Source organism: Leptosomus discolor, chromosome 6 (genome assembly GCF_034619465.1).
Source record: "Leptosomus discolor isolate bLepDis1 chromosome 6, bLepDis1.hap2, whole genome shotgun sequence".
Lineage (NCBI taxonomy): Eukaryota > Metazoa > Chordata > Aves > Leptosomiformes > Leptosomidae > Leptosomus > Leptosomus discolor.
Genome location: NC_141396.1, coordinates 49,688,791 through 49,716,229, shown reverse-complemented (window position 1 = coordinate 49,716,229; position 27,439 = coordinate 49,688,791). Strand labels below are relative to the sequence as shown.

At 35.5% G+C, this 27,439-nt stretch overlaps 1 protein-coding gene across 1 annotated transcript in view; it reads left to right on the top strand.

The window, feature by feature from the left end:
* Positions 1-27,439, top strand: part of ODAD2 (outer dynein arm docking complex subunit 2) — an 82,554-nt gene that overhangs the window by 24,678 nt on the left and 30,437 nt on the right. Inside the window, exons 10-16 of the mRNA XM_086467203.1 lie at positions 3,432-3,578; positions 3,865-4,074; positions 4,240-4,476; positions 5,828-5,938; positions 6,451-6,605; positions 10,001-10,243; positions 17,780-17,894. Coding sequence (XP_086323329.1) covers positions 3,432-3,578; positions 3,865-4,074; positions 4,240-4,476; positions 5,828-5,938; positions 6,451-6,605; positions 10,001-10,243; positions 17,780-17,894 — 1,218 coding nt within the window. The remainder of the gene's footprint in view (positions 1-3,431; positions 3,579-3,864; positions 4,075-4,239; positions 4,477-5,827; positions 5,939-6,450; positions 6,606-10,000; positions 10,244-17,779; positions 17,895-27,439) is intronic.

Sequence of the window (27,439 nt, the reverse complement as noted above, 5' to 3'; positions counted from 1 at the left end):
ATCCACATACACTTTATTGATTAGCAGAAGTGTTTAATGTAACTTACTGATCTGAAACTATGAAGTAGTTTTCTCATGTTCCTTTTGGATGTATTTTCTCACTTGCAATTCTCTACTACGTTTATGGGATCTGTTGAAAAGCATGTTAAATTTAAAGACTTTTTTTTTACTATATTTGTCTTACTGTTTCTGTTTACATTTAAGAAATATATTGCAAAATTTCTGGTTTTGTTAGATCAGCTTGTTTCATGTTAGCAAACAGTGCTCACTTTTTCAATATTCTGATTTCAGTATGATGTGCATGATGTAGCAAAATATTTTCCTCTGGAAAGGGCTGGCTCAAAGTCCTTTACAGTTTCACAACTGTCATTTGAAAGCAATGGGCTTGGGCAGCACAGTCTAGATCTGGATGGGAGCCAAAGCTTGCCTGGAATTCAGAGGCATGTGGGAGGTGGATACTGTAGTTTGATTTACTAGGTGCTCTAAGTTGTAACTTCCACATTAGCACCAGTTGGCATTGCTCCTGCACTCCAGCTTCTGTTGCAGCCACATGGTAGCTCAGCCCTCCTAATTTCTGTGTAACTGGGTTCATCCCTGATTTGATTAATAGTAAATCTATATTATAGGTTCAAAAGAATCCATTGTTATCATATGGTTTAACTTTCTGCCTCCCATAGGGTGTATTCTTTCATCTTTTTCTTGCTTTTAGTCTAGTAGCTGTGACTGAAATACAGCTTATCTTTTAGAAAAATTTCCAATTTTGAGTGAAAAATTTCCACTGCTTGAGAACTTCTCATCACAATAAGTAATTTCTTCCAAAGGATAATTAACCACACAGTGGAAGACTTGCACTTTACTCCTCATCTAAATTTTCGTACCTTTAACTTCAAGTCGTCAAACCTCCGTGCTAGTCTGTAGAGCTCTCTGTGATCATGTTCCTGTTCCTCATAGATTTATTTATTCGCTATGAATAAATTGTATCCTAATTTACTTTTTAATAAACTAAATAGTGCTTCTCATGTCTGTCTTAATACAACTATTTTCCGGGCTTACAAACATTTTTATTTCTCTTCTCTGAATCATCTCCCTGTTTTCATTTTCATTCTAGAACTGTAAAATGGAAAATTAGACACAGAATTTCAGTAGCAGTTGCACAAGTGCCTAAAAAGAGATAATACCTATGTTCCTATCCAGTACTTTCAATTATACATCCCAAAATTCATCCTTTTAATCAAACATTATACTCTAATTTCAAATTCATATTTAACATCCCAAGTGTTTTATATGCTCTAGTTTCTAGAATTGAACTCCTATGTTGAGGTATGTCCTATCTTCATTATTTGTAATTGTATGACCTTAAATTTAGACCTAAAGAAACTGCATTGGGCAGATCAAAAGACAGTGTATCCTGATAACCTGACTGCAACATGAGGAGAGACACAATGATTGGGATGGAAGTTTTCTGTGGTTAAAGCTCGTGTTTTTCACTCCAGATGTCCTGACCTCTGATTTCCACAAATGTGGGGAACTTGACTGTATAACTTACAGTAGTGTGAAACTCTGTTCGTAAACTACCAAGGCAGAAGAGACCCAGGACCATAAATGAAACCCCAGGACGAAGTAAGAACAGGGCAAACACACAGCTTTCTAATACTCTCCAAGCTGCCACTTGGTTTTGTCTCTGGGAGCTGAAAATTGAATGACATATTTATGTTTTTACTGACTTTCAATGAAAATTTTAACTTTCATAGAATCCTTTCACATCTAATTCCACTATTCTGTTACCTTATTTGAAGAACCAACTCCCTTTATTTATTTTTAACTTGAAACCTATTATACCTCATTGTTAAAAGAGTTTATATCTGTATTAAAAGAGACATAGGACAGTCAGTCCCTCTCTGTCGTGGTCAGTGCCATCCCTAACATTGTAGATCTATATCGTATCCCATTTCTAGACTAAAAAAGCTTTGGATTATCTTTGCTGCTCTTCTCTGAAAGTTTTCTTGTGCTATAGTAACCTTCCTGAAACTGAGGCTGCAGAGCTGCATGAAGTTTTTAAAGTATGTGTGAACCATGGATTTATACTGTGGTACAGTGATCTTCTCTGTTCACTGTTTTTTCCAAATATGTCCTAATATTCCATTTGTTTTTTGGTTGCCATCTACCCTAACCTCAAGTAACCATTTCTGATTTTTAACGGTCAACTAAAGAACCATCATTTCATCTATGGAGTTAGGATTGATTTTTCTGATTTGCATCACTTCCCATTTTCTCATTTGCTGTTTTATTGCCCTCTTAGTCTTGGTAAGTTCTTTAGCAGTTTGTCACAACTTGAATCATAGTATCATCAACAAACTTTGTCACATAACTAGCCCTTCCATTTTTCAGGGTGTTTACAAGTGTGTTGAATTGCATAACTTCAGCACAGAGCTGTGGAACTCCACTAAATCACATCCCTTTATTGAACTGACTATTTGCTCCTGTCCTCAGTTTCCTATGCTTTAGTCATTCTTTTCAATCCATGCAATGACCTTTCCTCTTATAGTGGCTGAGTTTCTTTCAAAGCTATCAGGGAGGGACTTTGTCAAAATCCTTATGGAATCCAGTTAGACGTATCAACTACATCACCATTGCCTCAAGCTTGATAAGTTTTGTAACGTAAGACTTCTCTTAACAGACCCATGGTGACTCTAGGTATATAATATTGGTGCAAGAATATCATATTTAGACAGATGTCTGCTAGTTCTGTTCTTTATTACAGTCTACCAATTTGTCCAGCACAGCTATTTAGCTAAAAGGCCTTGGATAGTCCTTGAACTCTTGTCAAAGTTGTTGTTTCCCAGGATATTGGTAACAAGGCAGTTTGAAGCGAGAGGATACATGCCACGACAACTGAATCAGTGATTTTACCCCATTTCCTTTGTGACTCAGTTGAATGCTATCTAATAATGGCAATTTGTTATTGGTCACAATGTCAGGATTTTTTATAAAAATTTTCTACAATGGCTTCAGTTTCAGAAAAATCCTCCGAAATGTCCACAATGGAAGATTCCCATTGGAATCCCTTTGGTTTCTTCCAGAGTGAATACCAATGCAAAGAATGCAGATAGCTCCTCTGAAATGTATCTTCACTGTATGTTCTATTGCTATCTGCAAACACTCATACAAAACTCAGTGCTTGACTGCTTAATTTACTCGTCCATTCACAGCAAGCTATATTAGTCATTTGTCACCTGTGCTATTCACTCTCGCCATCTGCAGACTTTATCAATAATTCCACTTCTTACTATGTCCGTATTATTTAACACCATAGAATCAAAATAATCTAACATGTTTCTTCTTTAGTCATAGCTTTACTAGTACTAGTAGAAAATATTAAGTTTTCTATTAAATGCACTTTACACATTTGTTAATTATTTGCTTTATTTTAGGGAGGTAATCCAACAGCAACTGTAATTGCATTGTGTTCAATGAGAGATTTCAATCTGGCTCAAGAAACTTGTCAGCTGGCCATCAGAGACATGGGATGTCTTGAAGTGTTAATTAATTTACTTGATACAGAAGAAATTAAATGTCAGGTAAGTAGTTTTGTTGAACAGAACAAGGTGTATGCCTTTTCTATTATAATATTTTTTCAATTTTCAAAGTTATATAGAATAAAGAAAATTATTTTCTCATTTCTGTATTTTCTCAATTTCAAGGGTATTTTAGAAAAAAGCAATTTCTTTGACCTTCCTTTTCCTTCTTTTCTTTTGATTCAATTTAAAAGATAAAGTGTTTTAGATAACCTAGCATTTAAAATATTTTTTTTCTGTTTGTGTATACTCAAATAATGTTTAATTTCTGTTATCTTCCATTATTTAGATTGGTTCATTAAAAATCCTGAAGGAAATTAGTCAAAATATACTGATCAGACATGCAATTGCAGATCTTGGGGGCTTACAGCTCATGGTGAAAATACTGGACTCTCCAGATAAAGAACTAAAAAGTTTGGCAGCTGAAACAATTGCTAATGTTGCTAGATTTAAACAAGCACGAAGGACAGTAAGGCAGCATGGAGGAATCAAGAGATTGGTAAGCAGACATTAAAATTTGTACCATTGTCATATGCATATTTTTGTCCAAAAAAATATGTATGTCATATGTTGTATACATGATTCTTGGGGTAGTTTTTACCGTCATTAAAAAGTGGTGTAATATCAAACTTCCCTTTAGATAATTAAAAAAATGGTTTTTTAGGTTGGGCTGTTGGAACGTGTTTCAGTGGAGTCAACCAATCTAACGCCATACCAAGCAAAAGATACTGAAATAGCACGCTGTGGGGCTTTGGCACTCTGGAGCTGCAGCAAAAGCACCAAAAATAAAGAAGCAATCCGTAAAGCTGGTGGCATTCCATTATTAGCTAGATGGCTCAAATGTTCACATGCAAACATCTTAACTCCAGTAGTGGGGACACTACAAGAATGTGCCTCAGAGGTAAGTAAACGCATATAGCTAAGTTATTCCTAATCATTCAAACAATTGGCTGGTAAAGGGAAGCATTACGTTTGACTGTCACTTAAACCAGCACAGTTATTCTGTCAGGAAGGAGATGCTTTGTGTGGTCAGAGTGTTTTTGAGAAAGCACAGCTTGTAATGAAGTCAAGACCACATATTTTTTTATTTAAAAGGCTAGGAGTGGTTCATGAAATAAAATATATAGAAATGAAATCCTTAATCAGTTTCATTTTTTTCCTCATTTTTTTCATCGTACTTGACAAATTTAGCAACTTAAGATGCTATATTCTGCTAATCAGCACATTTAAATTCTGCAAAGCTAACCTGCAGGTGTGGCCAATAAGATCCAATGCAGTGCAGGGCAGTTCAGTTTACAGTGTCCTTGTGAACTGGGTAAGACAGTGTCTGGTTGTAAAAAGAAGAAAGAAATATATATGATTTTTCTACATATTTCCTTGTCAGGTTTCACAGCTTTGAGTATGTTCATTTCTAAAATTTTAATACAATTATTTTTTACCATTGTCATATGAGTGGTTATTTCTCCATTTATGGAATTATATTTGAAATTAAGGTGCATTGCACTTAAGGACAAAAATATACATAAGGTCTCTGGGTGAGTTTGAGACATGAAAGATAATTTTTCAGAAAATTTTACATTATAAACCACGTGTATTTTCAAAATTACCTTCTTGAACTACACAAGTTTGTGTATGCTCCATGAAACGACAGCCTGGCAGATTTTAGCTTCAGTAAGTCTATATTGAGAAGGTGAAGTTTCTGAGGGTTTCTTATCTGGCCAGATTTGGAGGTAACACTAAATGCACCTCTAACACACATTTCCCCTCTCTTAAATAATGGTCCCCTGTTACAATACCTATGGGTTAAAATTTGGACAAAAGGATCACTAAATTTTTTTAATTCTAAAAACATGTTTTTCTAAGCTTGTTCTAGGAATAGATCTGTTGCTTTGGCTGCTGGCTCTCAATGAAATAAGTGGGTTCTTCTTGATCACACTCTGAAGCATCTTTTTCTTCCTTGGCTCTGAACAGGGAGTCTGGACACCAGACTGTTTAAGCCAGGTGGCTACAAAAGAGGCATTGCAACACCTAGTTTTACGGGTGATTTGGAGAGCACTGCAGAGAATATATGTATTTGATTAACTTTGAGATCATCAGTAGTACTTTCAAAGCAGTGCAGCTGGCTCGTGCTTAAGCTAAAGTACAAGGCTTCTCAATATCAAACCCTGGAATTGTAGGACTGTATTATTGTTGTGACTACTGTTATTAACTGTTAATATACAGGATTTAAAAGATGCAGTTTATCATTTTAGCCAAGTTACAGACTTGCAATAAGGACGGAAGGAATGATTGAGAACTTTGTGAAAAATCTAAGTAGTGAACATGAGGAGCTTCAGATGCATTGTGCAAGTACCATATTTAAGGTAATTGTATTATTATAATAAGTAGATCAGAGCCAGGATTAGCCCTTTGTTTTCATCTGGTTGTCAGTTTTCGTATTTCTTAGTTTTACAATTTCACTAATGTGTAAGTAATTACTTTATAAAAATGTTGATGGTCTTTGGATAATTCTTATGTGAATATTTTAACTGCATATTTAATATTGAAATTAAGTTCCTACTTGCTCGTGTTGTGTGCAAGCCCTAAATTGCACAGGTGACCAATGCAGAGTGGTGGGACATACTGTGCAAAGAGCTGCTTTGGTTTTTTATGTTTGTTTACCCCCAAAGTGGACAGTGTGACAGTATAAGCACTGCTGCACATACAGTAGTGGTTTACTGTCAAACTCTTGGTGAGTTGTTAGCATATTCAGATACTTTAATAAAATATTTGTGTCTTCTTCTGTATTAGCTTTTACTAGTTACAACATAATACACACAGCTTTTGAAGACATCATTTTACACATCACATTTATATTATTTTTTTTTTTGTACAGTGTGCAGAAGATAAAGAAACGCGTGACCTGGTTAGGCAGCATGGAGGTCTACAACCGCTGTCTGTTCTGCTTGGTAACTCTGAAAACAAACAACTTTTAGCAGCTGTGACAGGAGCAATCTGGAAATGTGCAATCAGTGGAGAAAATGTGTCAAAGTAACGATTTGATTTTACAAATATTTATTACATTACTGTGTTTTGATTTTATGTGCCTCTTGTTTTCAAAATTGTTATGTCATTATTCTTCAAAACCATAGTTTATAATCAGTTGGGCTTTCAACTTAGGTTTTATAGTACTTAAAAAATTGCCTCTTGAGCTCATCAGGGTACAGTGGAAACAATGTTAAGTTCATTAGACTTAAGAGTCAATGGGGACAATTGATGCATCTAAAGAATAGTTATGACATAGTACACCGAGTCAGGAGATGCACTAGCACATACTAAGCATTTGGCATGTGGGCATATCTGATATTCCCCACTCGTCTCTGTAACTTACAAATTGGAGTTGCTGCTGCATGGTAGAGAGTCATCAGCACACTTAGCTTTAACATTTCTAGGGTGGATATCTAATACACATTAGGTCCACCTACTTTAGAAATATACTGTATTCTAGGATAATTAGCCTAGATGCCTCTCTCCTTGACTACAGAAGGGGCTCAGAAAAGTAGCTTAGTCTGGACACCCAGCTTCTAAATGAGTGGAATTAAATTACGATAATCCTACCATAGGTACCTGCAACCTCGCAGTATCAGCGTCCTGAGTGATTATCTGAGAATTTGACACCAGCAAATCACCCTCCACCTTTCATGGAAAAGCTTAATGACTGAGAATACTCAACCTCCTCATCTGAAATTCCTTTATCAGATTCATGCACCTTACCTCAAAAAAAAGCTTGCTTCATTGGACTATGTGCTAGGTTTCCTGCTGAAGTTATGCCGCTCTGTACAGAGGAATGTAGGATTCATAGGCTGGAAGAAGTATCAGTAAGAGGTAACCTCTTCCTGCAGCCCTAATTTTAGTCTACTTTACTGGACAAACAGATATGATAGATAACTGCTGGATCAAAATCAGAAAGAATTGCAGCAATAAGGGTTTACAGTCTGGCTTTTTACTGTCCTAAATGAGTTCCCAAACTGTTGGTATACAGAGCCATGGTCTTCACATGCTCTACTGCTGTCCTACTGCTCTTTGCATTCTTGATTGCACAGTAGCCTGACTTTTCAGAAGGGCATATCCTTCTTTTTTGTGGGCTTTGGGTATCTACACAGAGACATCCTGGTTCTGGATCAAGCAGTGATGAGATGGACTGAAAGGCTCTCTCTATACTAGTAAACTAAACAGGGCCAAACCTTTCAGAGCTCAGGCACAATGTTGTGATTACCCATACTATTTAACTGCTAGCGCAGTCTCTTACACAGTTTGGCCTGTGCCAGCAAGCGCTATCCCAGACAATGCCCAGACACTCCTTGGGAACAGTGCACGCAACAGATTGTTTCCATTAAGCAGAATGGGTGAGGCCACCCTCAGTTGTGAGGATAAGAGATTTTAGCCATATGGATGCTATGTTGTGCATCGTGTCCTCAGGGCTAGAGAATGAGCCCTTGCCTGTTTTATTTATCATCTAGCTGTAGCAAACAATTCTGTCCAAATGCAAACAGGTTTTTGCTGGGCTACTTGCATATCTTTGACAAGTGCTCAATGCTCCACGTAGGTTGCTAGCCAGGTGCAGCTCCAGGCTTGAGCTGAATTCATGTATTATGTAGTGCTGAGTCTGAAGCAGTAAACCCTATCCAAACTCAAGATGGGAGGGCACTGCAGAACAGGGAGGGAGGATTATATGAAAACACATCAGTAGATCTGGAGGGATGAGCTTGAGTCTGGCATGAAGCTAGAGGTAACAAACCCTGCTGGTTCCTGCAGGGCCACTTTTAACTTCAAACTACCCCACGGTATTTCCTATACCTGAAGTACACTGCTGAGGTGTTGTGCTGACTCAGCAATGAGCTGGTACAGGTGCCTGGGCCTGACTGCCTCAGATTCCAGTTTGCGTGCAAGCAGATTCCAGTATGCGTGCAAGCAGCCGTACTGCTTTTGAACACAAGATGGCCCGAGCCAACAGCTCTGTCAGAGTGTAGCCTGCCCATTGCAGACCAGCTCATGTCGTTCCATCTGTGAAGCAGTTGATAGGCAACACAGATAAAGTAGCCAGAGAAAATCAAGGTTTTGTTTGCTTGCTTTATTGCGCTTTTTTCATGCTGTTGATGTTTTCTCTTGAAAAACAAATTATAGGGATACTTCCAAACTATAGTGAACAAAGAGGAAGATTCCTCTTTAAGAAAATGCTTGAATGATGAAAACCAGAAGTTTGTAGTTTCTCAGTTACTTTAATTGTTATACTGATAAAACATCTTGGAAAGATTAATTTTTATTGAAACAATTCTAGTTCTGTCATCAAAATCTCAAAAATACTGGATTTTTTTGGTATGAAACAAAAGCCACATGTATAACTGATTCCTGGAAAATTCAGGGTATCTGTAGCTCAAGTAGACACTTCCAGAAGCTAGGGACCATGGGGGAAGCACAAACGAGAACTCTGTAACCTCAGAGAAATTACCTGTTTAGGGGAGGAACTATGTGTATTTACACAAAGGTATAAATCAAAGCATAATTATTAGGTAACATACAGGTTAGACCTAGGTTGATAGACCAAGTGGAGTTGTCAAGGCGTATCTTAGAAAATGAAAGGGAGATATAGTATTTGTTAAGTGTTAAGAATCATCTAAGTTCTGAACAAAATGAACTTAGAAGATGACACCAGTACTCAGGAATAAAGTCCTGTTCTGGAAGATGAACTTCTGAGCTTTAGCATGTATCTGTTTGTAGGATAGGACTTCCAGGATTTTTAAAAACATATTTTTGATTTCAGTGCCAAAAGCGCTATAAAGAGTGAAGGCAGTATTAATATAGCAGTCATCTCAAATTTCTGTCAACTTCTTAATTTCAAAATGGAATCTAACATAGTACAATAGAAGCGTACTAGAACTATAGGTCTGGCCTTTGGAAAATGCATGTATTAGGCCTGAACTAAGTATAGAACTGGTCAGGGCAAACTCTCTAAAGGCTAACATTTAGTGGAAAATGTGATTCTTTGGTCCAGAGAGGTGGAGGAGGGTCTGGTACACTACTTCTCTAGCTATTGTTAACATAGCAGGAAGAAGTACTGGAAGTTAGGATTCCACAGTACTTGCCAGCCTTCCAGTGTGTTTTCAGGTATTTGTAGATGTCAAGTTTTAAAAACCCCTCAAACTACTCTGCAGATTCCTAAATAGCTAAATTAGAGAAATGTATTCAGAAAGGTAGAGTAAGAAATTATGCTGTATGTCACACTTTCAAGTACTGATTGGAATGGTTCACCTGTATTGTGATTTCTTCAATTTATGTACGGAAATTAAACATTGTATTTAAATTATAATGATACTTTAATTGTAAAACTAAACTTATAATAGTAACATACTGAAAATTACAACTTTGGTTTTATTGCTGTCCTGTAGATTTCGGGAATATAAAGTCATAGAAGCTTTGGTAGGACTGCTTACTGATCAGCCTGAAGAAGTCCTTGTAAATACCATTGGAGCACTGGGAGAATGTTGCCAAGAGCCAATAAATCGAATTACTATCCGTAAATGTGGTGGAATACCACCTCTAGTGAAGTTCCTTACTGGAACTGATCCTGCACTACTTGTGAACGTCACCAAAGCAGTGGGAGCTTGTGCAACAGAACCTGAAAATATGATGTAAGCTATTCATATTCATAGCAGTCTAAATATTGAAATGAAAATTTTTTTAGTAATTCTGGCACAAATATAGTTAATTTTAATCTGACTTAAAAGGATATTTTACTTTTTGTAAAGGGCTGTGTGACTTAGTTACATCCTACTGTAAAATGTGCTATATATATTTTAAAAATCATTAAGGAAATATATAGAATGAAAAGCTTTTGCATTTTGGGGGAAATCAGGTAAACCTTTAGTAAATCGATTTTTAGTAAAGTTGAAATTCAGAGTTACAGAGCAACATTTTAAAGTGCTCTATGATAGGTACCTGTTTTGCCTTCTCCTTTTATATTTGTTCTCAAATCATAAATAATAGCCTAAATTAGAGAAAGTAATTCTGAAAGGAAATGTGCATATTTGCTGTCATGAAAAATAGTTTGAAAATTTTTAGAATAGAGTATTATGTGTATTTTATCTGTTTTGTCCCTTTCCATCATTCCTTTTACAAACTCAGACTTTTTTTGGACCCTTTTCTCCACTCTTATTCCTTTGCAAAACCAAAGAAAAAGACTGTCTTTTTGCTGAGAGAATTGATGCTCTCTTTTTTCATTTTGTGATGTAGATTTGTACAACTTAGAAGCATCCTTGAGTTTTATGATTAGGTGTTCCAGTTAAATGTTGTGGTCGGCATTTACTGTGCTTACTGTTCCCTTACAGGGGTATTTACTTCAAGATTCTCGGCATATTTCCCTCCTTATACATAAGGAAGGTCAGAAAGAGAGTTTTATTAAGCTCCTCCTGTTCTGATTTGCATAATTCACTTGATATTCATATACCAGTGCAGAGAATTCTTTTCCTGAATAGGGCTTTTGTTTTCATGCTTTGGCTGTCACCCAGTGGCAAAAGGCTAGATGGTACACAACTGTAAACATGGGTTGTATGAACAGTTAGCCATGTGACATAAAAGTATAAATAAATGAAATTGCTTTCACAACATATCTCAAGAAAATTCAGCCTTTAGAGTAATTAACCTAACAGAATTAACATTGTAAATCAACTGAGAAATTTAAATGCCAACAAATATAAATTGGTATTTATAAAACCTCAGACATACTCCAGTACTCAGGACTGTCACTTGTAGTATCCAGTATGGATAGCTTCATGCTGGAATGTGGTCAGTATAAGCATGAAAAATAGTACAAGTTGCTACTAAAATTATGATAAAATGAAGTACATCTTGTTTTTAAGAAAGAGAGAGTACAGCTTGTTTGGAAGAAAATTTTACAGAGTTTGCAAGTGGTCAAAGGAATCAAATGTCAATTTAGTTTCATACGAAAAAATTCTCTATTGAAGGTTCTCAGCTTTTAAAATGTATTAAAAATATTTTGAAACATCAGCAAGTAAGCAAGATCTTAGATTGAGTAGAATATATTTTTACTACTACAAAAAACCTGTTACACAGAAATTATTATTGTCAGCAAGACTGACATATGCCTGATGTATTGTGCTAGTTAGACTTATAGTACTAGAAGAGAGAATGCTGCAGTCTTTTCCTGAGGCATGATTCATCCAGGTGTGGATAAGTTTGATACTGATCCAGCAAAATATTTAAAAACAATGCTTAATTAAAACATTGACCCCAGTGCAACTCTAAATGATTTGCTTGGTTGAGTGCTCTGCCTCTCACAAGTTAAGAGCACTTCAGAGCACCACCCCAGCCTCCCCCCCCCCAAAGGAACATCCATTCCTCTCTGTTCTCCTCCTCTCAGACCAGTACAGCAGGAATTGAAATTGTAGCTCCTCATCCAAACTACTCCCCTCCTTTTTGGGAAGAGTAAGTCATCAAAGACATGAAGGATACATAGTCTGGTACCACTTTGTTCCATCTACAGAATTTGGGGCTAAAGCAGTAAGTAGCCTTGTTAGGAATTACTGCGGAGTTCATTCTCTTTCTGTGAACATTTTCTGAAGTTCTTAAACAAAAGGATGCATCTTAACAAGGATGTGGAGATGTGCCAAGATTGTCTTCTAGAAAGAAGCAAAGCAAAGCTACTTGTAGCCTGTAAGTATATACAGGTGATGAGAACTTCCTGTTGCAGGTTGATACTTAGCTGTTTCTGGTCTCTTCCTGGTTCATCTGGCTGGATCCTTACTACATTCCTTATTTCATAATCACTTATTCCTCAGAATGGCTTGACAGGTTCTAGGAGATCAGTTGTTCTCTACTATTAGCTTTTCTCCTGACTAATTTGGCTGGCAGATCGTGAAGCTTGCTTTATTTCTCATCTGGTACAGAGAAGCACTGTTTAAAGAGTTATGGTTTTAGTTTGGCACTACAGAAGCTCTGGAAACTATGATGATTTTTCTGGATTCTGCTATCATTGACTTTCATATGTACTAGAAACCCAGAACAAAGCAAGAAAATTTAAAGGGAGTATAAAGTCCTCACAAGGATTGAGAATTTTCAGATATATTCTTACATTTCATGAGCTGCATGTGTGTTTAGCAAAGTCTGGCTTAGAGACTAAATATTTGGTTGAGCAGTATTCTATTTTGAATGTGGTTATACTTGCAGTAGTAGGTGTGTGGAAACCATACAGACTTGTGGAGTTTCTGATTCAAGGATATGTAATGAAGATGATGGGATTAATATAAGAAATAAAATATTACCATGGATTATAAAAAACTGAGAAGCAGTTCTATGAAGCAGTGCAGTTAACTTCTGAGGAAAATACTGTATGTTCATCATACGTTCCGTGGAGGAAGCCTGCACTGATAGAGACTAGTAGATCGGCATAGGTGAATCTACAGCTTCTGTAGGTCTTTTATATGTTTTATCTCTGCCATGTTTCCTAGCTGACACTTTAACTCCTACAGGTACTGAGTGGAAGGTTAGTTTTCTGCACCAAGCCTTTACTTTAAGGCAACTTCAAGCAATTAAGTGATTCTTATTGACTCTATTGAGTTATGTAAAATAAAAAACAGCAGCCAGCTTCTCTCACAGCAAAAAATGAGTTGAGTTAACTTATCTCAAAAAAAGCATAACTGTGTGACTGAACCTCCTTACTATTATATGGACAGCATGAAGCTCTTCTCCATACTCAGTCTGCTGCACAGCCACTGACAGAGATGTGCTACTCACATTTTATGTAAATTTGTGGTTTTGAGGAACTTTTTTCAAGTTATTCTTTTTCTCTTACTAAAAACAGAGGACTAGTGCTTATTCTTTAACTGCCACTGGATTTTCATTTGCCCTTTTCTTTTGAAAACCCATTGACTTAATCTCTGGCATTCAAAACTGAGGGTTTAGAATCTTATGAACTAAAATGTACAATTATTTTAGCCAAATGGAGTTTGAGTCATTAGTATATAATACTATTTATCAGCAGTCTACAGCAGCTAGTGAAAGTTTCAAGAAACATGCTAAATTGTGGTTTTAAAAAAGACGAGATTACATTCTGCCAGAATTAAACCCTGTAATCTTACCAGTGAGCACAATACAGAGTCAGTATAATTTTGTTTATTTACATTTATATTTGTGGTCTAAATTGGCAGACAATTAAACTAGAGTTCTCAAAAGTTCTGGCAAATGACACAGTAACAGAGAAAGATGATAGATATGATAAACAGATGTCTAGGCTGTGTGTATGTATGGTTTTTTAAGCAATTTATGTTGAAGTTTCTACTGGAAATGTTCAATATTAAGTTTGAATTTGAAAGAGAATTACCATTTCAGATGAACAGCTTTTCTAGTTTCAGATATGACCCATGTCTTGCACAGACATCTCATGATGTTCAATGATGTCATGATATCAAGGTTCTTAGAGTAAATAATGTGAAAAGTCTATTAAACAACTGTTGACTGTAAACAGCCAACAGAAGTCATTCAAAAATACTATCTTATTAAATTATCTGCGCTGGTCAGATAGCAAATACAAATTCATTGTAACCTGGACGTTCCAGTAATGTCTGAATGGGTTTGATTGCCTTAATGTTATTGGCGCATAAGACCTATTCAACATACACCATACATCAGCTGTTTTGTGTGGAAACCAGGAGGATGTTTTGTTCATACACCTTGCAGTTGCCTTTTTGTGGGAGTGATGTCAGCTGCATACCCCTTCACTTCTGCTCTAATCATGTCTGGCCAGCACAGGAGTGCATGATAGCAGTGCCTCTTCACACCAGCTATTTCTGACTGCCAGTAGAGCTTTTGGTTATTTTGAGGAGTGGAATAATCTACATCTTGTTCTAAATTGTATCAGTGGTCAAGTAAAACCAGTCTACGACAAGGCACAGAGCTTTGAATGAGAAAAGGTGGCTGCTGGCCATCTTGGTCCAGGTCTATTGTGAGATGCCTCTGCTATATTGAGGTATAGAGCCATGATAGTTCAGAATCTGGGCTCTTGCTTCTGAACTGTGCATATGTATACATTGTTAGGTACTTATAATGAAGCACCGTATAGCAATTACCTATAATAAAGTTTACATTTCTAATTTGGTGACTTTTATGCCTGTTAAGATTTTGGCTACTAGTAGTGTTTTATACATTAGATACATTGCGTACATGCAGTTCACCTATTCTATAAAGAAGATAAATATTTGAAATTTAAAATATTAAATATTAAAGTTTTTTATATCAACTAAATATGATATTATTTCAGCTTTTTTGTGATTCCCTTCAGCTTTCAAAGAAAATGTTCTACATCTTTATTTAAAGACCTGTCCTTTTACAGTCCCGTGAGTGCTTGCTTAATCCAGATTTAACTGTAGTTTAATTTTGTCATCATAATGTCAACAATTATAAAATATATCATTTAAGTGACCATAACAACAGAATGTCTACTATACTATCTATGAATGAATACAGAATTGAACGCCAACCAAAGTAAATTTTAATGTGTGTTTGCTTGTATTTATTGTGGAAAGTAGCTTTGTTTCAGCGTCCTGCTAATAATGTTATAATAAATTCTGGGAAGAAAATTAGATACAAAAGCTATATACAACAGCAAATCAGAATATTGTTTAGCATTATGCCATCAGAACTGAAATTTTCAAGATTACAGGTCTATTTTCCCATCTATTTGTTTATTTGTAAAGAAATCTGAATGTGTATTTTTATCCACTTTAAAAAGCAATTTTTGAATAGAAAGGAAACTAATGTCTAAGCACTCTTATAGAGGAAACATTTTGCAGGGCCATTTATTTTAGTGTTCCCTTTCTTTAGTTTCCCTTTATAGCAGATATGCTCATTTAACACCCATTTTCTTAATCTGCTCCATTGTGCGGTGAAACCATAGAAAGATAGTAATGCTTTCTTAATTGGCAAATATATGTTCTCAGCAAGATGAAAATAAAAGAGGTTTTGCTTGTATGGTGATTACACAACGATAATTCTTCTAGTATGAGAATTTAAAAGCATTGTTCTTGTATGTAGAGTTCTTTTCGTTTGAGTTAATCTAGTGTAACTGAGAGAGAGCAGTAATCAGTGATGAACGTTGTAATTTGGAGATTTGTTTGTTTAGTCCACAGTGGTTTTCTGATTTTTTGATTTTTTACATGTTGAATGGACAGAGGACTTTCAGATATTCTGAGCGGTTCTGTTGGGTCTAAGACAACTCGTCTTTCTGGTCTTCAAGCAAAAGGCAAAACACTTCCTTAGAAAGTGAACCATGGAGTGAGGCTAGTTTACCTTGAAAAGCTGAAGAGAAGACAGGAAAATTGAAAAGAAAACAAAAGTAAACTTCAATTGAAAAGGAAGCTTTCAAAAAAAAAAAAAAAAAAGAAAGGAAAGATAGATCAGCCTAGAGGTTGTTTTTTTAAGTGTGGTGGAAAAATCTGAGCTCAGTGTTTGGCTTCTATCTCTTGATTTTTATGTACTGGTTGGAGTTGGATCGTTTAGCCCCTCTTGGGAGGAAGTACCTCATGTTGGTAAATGGTCAGTGCTCTGTTTGACTAGAAAGAAAGATTCATGGGTTCTTTTTTAATTAGTTCCAATACAGGAAAAATTTCCTTGTGCTTTCTGAAATGACATTACTACGTTAAAATTGCTTGAAAGTGTTCAGGGTTTGGAGGGATTTAAAAGCTTATTTTGAAGCTTTTACTTAAGTCATCCTTACTATGTGAACATATATATGTAATTGTATAGTTCCTGATCATGCTGCGTTAAGACTTCTGAATTTTTCCTTTGAGTGATGATTTTCTTGCAGTTGATTTGGAGCCGAGTATGTAAAATAGCTGTATTAAAATTAGCAAATCTTAAAAAACTTATAGTGTCTCAGCTTAACCATAGCTTTGTGCAAAAAATACTATTTTGAAAAACATAGTTGTTTAACCAGTTTGCATAAAAGTGTTATGAATAAAATCTTTGGTTATTTTAGACACAGTTCATGTCCTTAATTATTTTTTCTGCTTCAAATGATGCTAGGATTACATACAAAGCTGGCAAAGCTGGTATAATTAGTTTAAAAATTTCCTGGCACACCTATATACAGTGAACACAAATTAGATGTTTTATCTGATGTTTTAAGCACAATCTGTATTAAAATTTCTCTTGTATTTACAGTTCAAGGTGTAGACTCATTTTATACAATAGACATTTTTTTTCTTTGAGGTTAGACAATGAAGGTATATTTGCTTTTCTTTATGTTCAGCTCATCTGTTTTTGGTTTAACGTATCTTTTTGAAAAAAAGATGTTTGTAAAGGCTATTAAGTTTTGTTTGACCTTCTTTTCCGTTTAATGTATTCACTGGACCTTAATGTGAAGTTATGAACCCCAAGCCTGATTGATATGTAAACATAACACAGATGGTGTAGAGATGATTCTGATGATAATTCATTTTTCAACTAGACATGAAGATACTTTGATTATAGCGTGTTTAAGTAATTGTAACATAGTGTTCAATGTTAGTCTTGTTGGTAAGGAACACATGGGAAACAAGCTACACGTTATTCGTACCCAACAAAGGATGCACTGTGGTGTGACCATTTTAATTTCTAATGCTAGATTAGAAACAGTATTTTAAAATATGTCATAGAGTAAGGTAAATACATTAAGCATAGACTGAATAAAAACTTAAGTATATAGTTTTGGGCATAAATATTTGTTTTGGAAAGTATTTGTTACTATATGAAAGAAGCCAGTATGCTTGAATTCAGATTTCACTTTGCATGCAGATCATTAAAAGGTTACATGCTTGTTTTCACATTTATGACAGTTCTGATTATAATGTAGTTTACTTTATCTTCTATAAGGATTTTAAGTGACAGTGCTGAGAAGAAAGTAAACAACATTAGTGAGATTTAGTTAGAAAACATACTCTGTCTTTACATCATTTGTTCACACCCGTCTGCTGTAGTAAGCAATGCATATTGAATATGTTGATGGCGGTTAGCTGACAATAAAACACAAGCACGTACATAAAGCAAAACAGTATGTTAAAGAAAATCATACCGATATTTCTTAAAGCAGTGTTCCAAACAAACTGATATAATTTAAAATTAAGTTGTCCACTCCATAATTAATTTCCTCTTTTTTTGGTCTGTTTCTGCAATAGGATAATTGACCGTCTAGATGGAGTTCGTTTGTTATGGTCATTGTTGAAAAATCCTAATCCAGATGTTCAGGCAAGTGCAGCTTGGGCTATTTGTCCTTGCATCGAAAATGCTAAGGTAAGAAAGTATTTAAAGTAATAGTTTTCTTACGTATACACTCACGTATAATTTTTATATTTGTATGATTTTCAGCAATACTTGGCTGTTTGCGACTTATACTCTCCTTCATTCTGTTAATTGCTTAAAAAAATAAAGATGTATTCACTTTTCAAAAGTGAATAGTCCTCCATCTAGCACTCATTACAGCATTCTGTTTTGCCTTTACAGTGCTTCCTGTGTTTTGAAAATATATTTTAATAACTTATCAGGACCTTACTGTTCCCAAATAAAGCATGCTGAAAATCTGGCAATGCTGAAAACAGAAAGCTTCTTACTCACAGACTATGAATAGCAGGTAGTTGTAGTTGTTCTCCACTATGAGGTACTTCGTCTATGTTCTCAAGAGACCATCATTTGATTTCAGAGCGTATTTCAGACTTGATGCCAATGTAATCCTTAGATTTTCTGCTCAGACTGCCAACAAAAAGTGCCAGTTGTGAATAGTGGTTGTTGTGCAGGTCAGTTGTGCTCAGAAGACCGAGCTATTCATTTATTTCTTGTCAGTTTCTAAATAGAGATAAAATGGTGAGTGTAAGCTGTAAGTCATCCTCAGTGAATTCTTACCACTGACTTGTGGTAAAATAAATGGCAAAGGTTTTGTTTCCCATTAGAAGTTTCCTAGAATACTAAGTAGACTTTCATCCTTAATCCTTGTACAGTAATATCTTCTGTTCCTAATTGACCTCCATATTTAATACACCTTTTGCATCTTCTCTCTACTATACCACGAATTATATATCCTTCTACATATCACTTGAGATCCTGACTATGCAGAGAATGGAAATTTCTTCAAAGTGCTAGCTATCCTTAGCATCCTTTGCAGGCAGTGTTTCCTGTTTGAAATTGAGCTCTGTATGGTTGTTATTAATTTATATTGATGGATGAATGCAGATACAGATATATGGATGAAAGTATTGTGAGAACATTTGGTCTTGATTTTTGTAACTTAAGCATTTTCTATTTTTTCACACTGGTTTCTACAATGGCAGCTTGGTTGCCATTTTTCAGACATGCTGGTTATTCTGAATTATCTTTCCATCTTTTTTTTTTTAAATGTACGCTCTGGTATGATAAAGTTTTTTGTTACCTAGTGGTGGGGTGTATACATGTCTCCTTTGTCAAGATGTGACTATACCTGCCTCTCTCTTGAACAACATTGCTATAACTGGATGTTAAAATATTACTTTATCTCAGTACTGAGGTAATACTTATTATGTGTAAGACTCCACAACCTGTAGTGCCAGAGTAGAACAGCACATTGCTAGAGCTTCCACTAAAAGCACTTTTTCAGAAACTAAGGGGATAGGGAAGAGCTACTGAAATTATAGACTACATGGATTTTTTTTTTTTTTTTTTTTTCCCCCAGGGTATTTGAACAGTGTAAGCTATGTACGTCCTCAGTGTAGCTATCCTCCTTTCATCTCTCTTGGCTGCCTGCCCAAATGCTAATCTGTGACCCTACAAAGAGTTCTTTGTGTGAGACTGAGGCAGAACGGCACACTGAAGCAAACCTACCAATAAGACCCTTTCCTCTGACACTGAATGGAAGGAAATATGTATAAAGCAGCAATTATTGCCACACTGTGGAAATGCAGTAACTATTTCTATCTAAACAAAATTTTGACTTTTTTATTCAAAGTTAATAATATTCAACAGTTTCACAGTGTTCCAAGAAGCACAGTTTGGTTTATGCAGTGCTTGATTCAAAAGCAGTAATAAGTGTACGACTTTAAAAGGAGTATGTGCATTCTGACTCTTCCAAGCCTGTTCTTGGGACTGCAAACCATGTTTCAAATAGCTGTGAGCTTAGAATCTGGATTTGTTTTCTTTTTGTCTTCTTTTGTGGAAGCTGTAGTAGTTCTTTCCTGTAGAGTGGAGATTCATAGATGAAATAGAACTTCTTAGTAGTTTCAGGAACAAATTTTTATAACAAGGTAGTGCAGCATCCATTTTTCTGCACAGACATTTTTTGCACATCCAACTTGAAGGTTATTTTCTGTGATATTTATAAAATCTTATAAGCTACTCTATCATACTGATAGGGCTGTTATGGTCATAGTATGTGAGTACATGATTATCTCTCATTCACTTACTCTCACCATAAGAGTTTAAGATTGGAAAGTCTACCATTTCTGTTTTACCATTAGGGAGGTAAAAGTCACAAAAGGCCAAGACTTGAATTCTCAAGATGTTTAGGTGCTAGCCAGTATTGAGCTTTTGGGTCTAACTAATTTGCCTGCTGTTAGACAGGAAGTTAATTGCAAAGGGAGCAGAATCCATGTTCCTGTAACCCTAGATTATGTATGTCGACAGTTGCATTATGGGGGCTGCTCAGAGCACTTCCCATAGAATAGAATTGTATCAGTATGATATAGCTAAGTTATATTGTTTGTTACAGCGATATAGCTCAGTGATATTTGGTCCATGACAGATCTAAAGTTCTTAAATAGAGGATAAAAATTGTCCACTGTAGTACATAAACTGTTACAGCTTTGACAGACATGATATTGGTTTGATATCAGTCATCACTTCTGTATGCCAGTATTAGTTCTAAATATTTTTGCCTTAAGAATTTCTTGTAGAGTGAAGATCTTACAGGTAGGCTGGTATTGATATCATTTTGGTGGTAGAATTCTCCTGAGAAAATTTGCACAGCACCTGTGAGTGCTACTTGTGAGTCTTAGACAAGTATCTCATGGTTTTGGATAAATTAGTTCATACATTTCTTTCAAATGTAAGACTCGAAGAGACAAGGATGTCATTTATTCAAAGGAATGATCTTAATAGAAGCAGATTCTTATTAATTAGTTCCTTACTTCGAAAAGGAAAAGTCACGACTGCAGGCACATTGGTAATGACAAAGTGTAAGTGCACTGTCCGAGAAACAGAAATTATTACGAAAAATGGCTAAGAAAAGTCTACTCAACTCTGTTGATGTTGGAACGGCACTATTCGGTTATGATGCTTCTTTGAAAAACAGTGTTTATAATGTTCTTCCAACGTACATCAGCTCAAACAGAAAAAAATAGAGAAACTCTACAAAGATGTTATTTGGGCTATTATAAAATTCATCCAAAGGCATTGTGCCAATAAGAGAAACAATGCCAGCTTGAGTTTGTATGAAAATACCTATTTCCTTGCACAGTAGCCTTTAAATAGAATGTCGGGGGGGTGGGGGTGGGGGTGGTGAAAGTTGTAGAGGTTTTTTACATTCTCATATTTAGTAGATTTTTGATTGCAAACATTAGAATAGGAATGGTAATGTCAGACAACATCTTTTTCTCTGTCCTTTGTGTTTGCATAAAGTTTCAGTTTTAGCCTTTGTTATACCTATAACTGTAAAAGCTTTTTTAAAGAACTTCAGGAAGCCAGCTACCTATAAAGTCTGTCAAAATAATTTAAGTAAACAGTCTGAGATTGAGGATTTGAGAGAAGAGAGAGAGAGGAAGTTATTCTATTTTCTTAAAATGCACTTGTAAAATGACATCTCACACTTTTCTGATAAAGCGTGATTCCCCCCAAGTTATTGCATCCCTTTCAGTTCCGCAGTGGAATTTCATTGGTGTGATGACGGATCATGAGCCATCTAAAGTTGTCTATGTATTTCCTACATATACGGGGAAACAGAATGTCCATGCTGATACAAAAAAAAAACCAAAAGCAAAACTAAACCATGTTTAAGAGGGAAGGGTCATGCGACGGGTATGTGTTAGGGTCAAGTAGCCTTCATTCTTGCAAAAGTGTTAGATACTGAGGAACTGACTTCTGCTGGAGCCAGCAGTGTGGAGTTAACCTGTGGGTGGAAAATATGCTGCTGATGACCCATGCTATTTAGGATTCTTTTTTGTCTCTCTTATTTTGCTTGTTATGGAAATTTTAACGTAACCATATGTATAAAACCACAGAGAACATTTCTTTGCTAAAAGTAACAAAGAAACTTAGTTGAACTTGGAAATTCTTCTGATATTTAAGAAATAGTAAAATTATTTGCTATTTTAAATGAAGATGCTTTATTTACACATTTTTCTAATTTAAAACTGTAGTGTATAAAGATCAGTCATGCCCCATAACGCACACTGTTGTTCATTTGGGTTATATTTTAAGAATTTCACTTAAGTAGTACCAATACATTTTTTGTTTACGTACCATTCTTTCGTTAAGCCTATAATGTCAAATTTCCCTACTTGACTATGCACAGCATTTTCCAGTTTCTTTGTTTTCCTTGCTATGCTTCTTGCAATTCTATACAGAAACCTTGGCAGTCCAAACTTAGTGCTCTTGCTGCTCTCTTTCCAGTTTCCTGTTTCTTTTCTCTAGACATTATCATTTTTAGCATCAGTCATACCTACTTCTCTATATTTGATCTCATTTTTATGCAGGTTTCAATCCCTGATACCTGGGTGTAGGCTTTCCAAATTTTAAAGCATTTGTTATGAACTGAACTTCAAAAGAGTGCTATAAGAGAGACAAAAAGGAATTCTTGGCTTGCCCCTCAGGCCTTCCAGAGCACCAGAGTCCTTTGAGATTTAGGAAGCCCAGGAAGCCAGACCTGGCTTGGTGAATCCATAGCTGGCTGCCATGCTTGCCACGGTACATGCAGAACCAGCCTATCCAATGATTCTTGACACAGGCTGCCTAGAAATTTAGTGAACCAACTATCAGGAATTGTTTGGGCCTCCTACAGACATGTACCCTGGAGATCCTGAATGGACCAACATAAATTGCCCTGAGGTCCTTAATGTCTACAAATATAGGAGTCCAGTTCCTGTAAAATGCATAACCTGAAAGCTGCTAAGCAAAGAGTATAACCCAAATCTCCCTCATTAGGGAGCCTCAGGTCCTAAATTCCATGCAAAGCAGCTGCCTGAGAGCTTGGAGACCATAAGAAGCCAAAAAGCTCAGAGCTCCTGGAGACCTGTCTTTCCAGCTGTTTGGCAGCCCATCAGGCAAGAAGTCAGGGATTCTGTGAAAACCAGAAGCCAAGCAGCCTGGCAGGCTACTCACCAGCCATCTGGCTGACAAGAGAAAGGATGAAGAGGCACGTTGGTAATTTAGCCTGCCTTTCTGCCTGGTTTCTGTCAAAACTTTTCATTAAGTTGTGTTCTTATGGAAGGTTTTGGTTCCATTCCATTAGCATTTTCTGATGGAATACTGTTCCACTGGAAAATATTTGACCAGCTTTCCTTATAACTTAGTTTATAATAGCTACACATGCTAGTCAACAGCTTGTCGTGTAGCTTCTGTACTTTTAAATTAGACTTGCTAATTGGATTTTTAAAATCTGTAAAAAGTTTAAACCCCATCCTTCTCACATTTTTGCTTTTTCATCTCTTCTTTGTTTTTCCTTCTTGTCCGTCTCACTTTTTTCCTGTCTTTACCCTCTCACTTGCCACATGGGACTTCCATAGTTTTTAAGGCAAGAAAAGAGCACGAGATCATTGTATCTCATTTGCTGCATAATATAAACCAGAAAATTTCAAGCAATCATTTTATCTAGCACAGAAGCTTTTGATTGAACTATAACATATTTTATACTTTGTGCTTGTTGTTCAGATTCTCAGTGGTCTGTAATGGTAAGTGGTACATACTGACATGATTGCCTTCTCATACACCACTCTAATTCATGAAACCATGCCAGAGTTGTAAAGACACCAACAATAATTGCTATAACAATTTATTAGTTTGTGTTGTTGTTGCATTGATTGTTTACCTAGACTGTCCTCAGAACAATCTAATACTGCTGTCTTGCATCTCTACAACATTAAACTACATATTAGTGATGACTGTCTCATAAACATATTAATAAGAAGTTTCCTTAGACACTTATTTGGATTCAATTCAATCCAAAACTCATGGAAACAATGTTTAGTTTTTTCAGTTATTCAAAGTTATCTGTTCCTCATACTTCCATTATTATAATACTTTTCAAAATAACCTAAAGCAAATCATGATGCTTTCTCTACTGTGGCCTCAAAGGACTTTGATATTAGTAGTTTCATGGCTTCTGTGAAAAAAATTAGAGTTTTGGTATGTACCCACAGCTGAATTTCAGTGAGAGTTGTGAGGAGACGGAGGAAGAGTAGGTGCAGTCCGCCAGACTGAAAAGTAAGGAGAACAATAGACAAAAGGACTAGTAGAAGTTTAATGAGTGCCTGTCAGCTTTTTTCCCCCCACCATCTTTTAGAGAACATGCATTGTATGCTTTCTTGGGCTGTACGCTTGGCTTACGGACTTTGCTTTTGTTTCTTGAAACTATCAATAGCAATATACTTGCCAAGTATTTAACTATGCTGTGATCAAATCCATGAAGAGCCAGGAGTAAGGAATTCTGCACTTCCAGGCTACACAGTAGCATTGAAGACACGTTAAAGCTACTCTGCTTTGCTGCTCTGGCTTTAGCTGCTTCAGTGAGGTGAAGAGGACAGAAAATCCATGTTGATTATCTGCTATTGTTTTCCCAACACATTGCATTTTCCCAACACAGAAGAAAAGTTGTGAGGTGTGGTGAGGTAGTCTCATCTTGCAATATGTTTCTTCATCTGTTCTGCTGCAGTGGAAGCCTCCACAGCTGTAGACAGGAATAAAATTAGCCTTTAAATATAAAGTAATTTGATTAATACTACCACTAAGTTGTTTAATGAGAAAAATTAATAGAAACTTCATTATATGAATTGGGTGTTTCCCTTTTTCACTGAACAGCTAGAATATAGAAATTTATCTGTTGCATTTCTTTATTTTGAATTTTAAATTAGGTTGTGCATTAGAATAAGTTATTCTATTGGCAATAGAGGCTAGAAATGGACAGTTTCCTTCATTAAAGAAAAGGTAGTTTAAAGATGACTCTTGATAACTAAAGTTTATTTGCACAGCCATACCATCACTTTTTTGGGCAAAAGCAATTCAAATTGACAAATTAGCTTTGACACCTTAAGCTTTTTAAGATGTTATAAGAGTGAAACACTACTTGCTTTTAGTGGAGAAACTTTTATCTTTTGAGTGGAGTATTTTTAAAGATAAACACAATGTGGTTTTGTAATATGGTGTTTTGCTTTAAATCTTTCAAATGAAGGAACCAGTATTCACTTTGGAAGCAATAAGAAAGGAATTCAGTTACAAAATAATTCAGTAGTTCTTTTACAAGAACTCTATATCTCAACTTAAGGCTGATGAACTTTATTTACTTAATGAAAATAACCACAAACCCCCATATAATATGATGACGAGAACTAAAAAATCCCAAATGTTCTTCTTGTATAAATACTGCAAAGATCAAGTGATTTTTCCAAATCTGTCTTTCTGCAAATACCGTAATGCTTTCTGCTCCTAATTAAAAAAAATGTGTAAAGCTGATCTGTCTCGCAGTGTTTCTGCTCTTGGTAGAAGCCAATGTAGAAATAAGTAAAAAGGGAAAGTTAACTAAGTTTTGTTAATAGTCGTGCAGTTCAACAAGATGAAGATATATGATTAAAGAATAGCAGGATGAGGCTTTTATTAGCCCAGCAGGTAACTTTGCTGGCCTCAGCATCCATGCCAGAGAGGTGGGATTTTTAATGCTTGAGATTGCAAACTCCTCTGTTTGAATCAATTTTTAAATAGTATTTATTGTACTTCCTGAGGATAAAAACTTTGCTGCCCACTAGTTAGAAGATGTGTTCATGTGAAGTCATGAAAAATCCTGTTATTTCTTCCTGTCTTCTTCAGCCACTTAAAATGTAGTTTAACAATCTATATTTTTTCCTATCTGTCTCCTCAGGTTAAATATTACATTAAAAGTTATAATAATGATGAAGATTTAAAAGGAATGTTAATGCAGTAAAATGTTCTTGCTCCCCTCCCCCCATTTTTTCAACATTTTTTATTGCTTCTTTAAATGTCTTTGACTTTGGCTTCTTACTTTGTTCAGCTCAGGAAATATTGTTAAAACAGAAGCATTCAGCCTGTCATTAACACATACAATCAGATATATACAATACAATTATTTTATTGCTTGTCAGTGATTTTATCAATATTTTTACCTACAAAGACTGATTCTTAGGTTTTATTCCTACCATACTCGACCTGAGTAGCCTTGTTATGACAACTAAAAAGTAAGGTTTTGTCACAACAGCTAAGGGGGGAAGTAAATTACCTAAACTTGCTTAAATGCATTTTTCTTTTCTTTCAAGTTTTTTTTGGTATAGCTGTATCCTAAAATGTTCTTTAAGCTTTTCAAAATATTTGAACTTTGTAGAATAACTTCATATATAACATTGAAGAAAGTAAATGTAGTTCAATGGCTAAATTAATAGAATAGACTTTGCAGTATGTAAATGCTGCAGTATATAAATGTAATCTTGGGCTGGGAATGGAACACTTTCCCCTTCAAGTTCAGTATCAAAATCATGTTATTACCCAATAATAAACTACCCAGACTTTGAAACAATGCCGTTCACATACCCGCAGTGAGGTTTAAGGACTATAGGTAAATATGAAAGCTTAACACACACTAATAGTTGGAAATGACAAACCCTTTGGGTTAAGTCACACCAAAAAAGTTGTGTGACAATTAATTTAGAAGGTGGAATTTAAAGATTGCAGTTTTTTCTGTGTGAAACAAAATGTAAAATAAGACTTCCAAAGACATGTTATATATGGTTTTTCGTCTCTTATGTTACAAAAATAAGTATAGCTGAAAGTGCGTGAGAATATTTTGAAACTAAATTCACAGAAATTAGAGTATGAATATCTATCTGATCATTAATACTGTAATGTATTAATGTAAGTATACTCAAAGAACATAGATTCAAAAGAATTAAATTCAGACCTTTGCAATCATAGGCAGAACTTCATATAATTTCTTCTTTAACTGTCTTTAAAGTATGACAATTGTATATAATATATACCCATCTTTCAGTAAAAAAAAAAAAAAAGATATAAATTTACTGCACAAAGCAAGTATGTGGTTTTGCTAAATGATATCAAATAAATTGCATTTGTTCAAATTTTTTTGAAAAAAGTAAAAAGATCTTGTACGTAACAATAAGGATTTTAAAACTCTCATTTTGGTCCTTCTGCTCATTGTTTTTTGAATTTCTTGCTTCTTTGCATTTCTCTTTGTCTTACACAGACCACCAGACTACACCCACAATCACATTTGGGAAACTTTCCTGACATATGGTTTCTGCAGTTTCCCTCTGCTTTTCATCACTGGTAGAAGGTTCTGTCCTTGTGTTTAGCTGATTTCACAGACGATTACTGAAACTCTTCTTTTACTTGCTGCTGGATTGTTCACATATTATTCCATCAGTTTAATTGAACTGTATTCCTTTACAAAATGTGGGAAGTATAAGCTTGTTAGAAGAGAAATTTAACAAGTAGGGTTATAATCAGCTGGAAAGAAAATATGTACAGGTAGGAAAACATAAAATGTACATATTCCTTCATTAAGATGGGATACAGATTATCTTATCTCTTCATGAAACATCTTTCAAGATCGTGAATAATAATACACAGATGTCTGAACT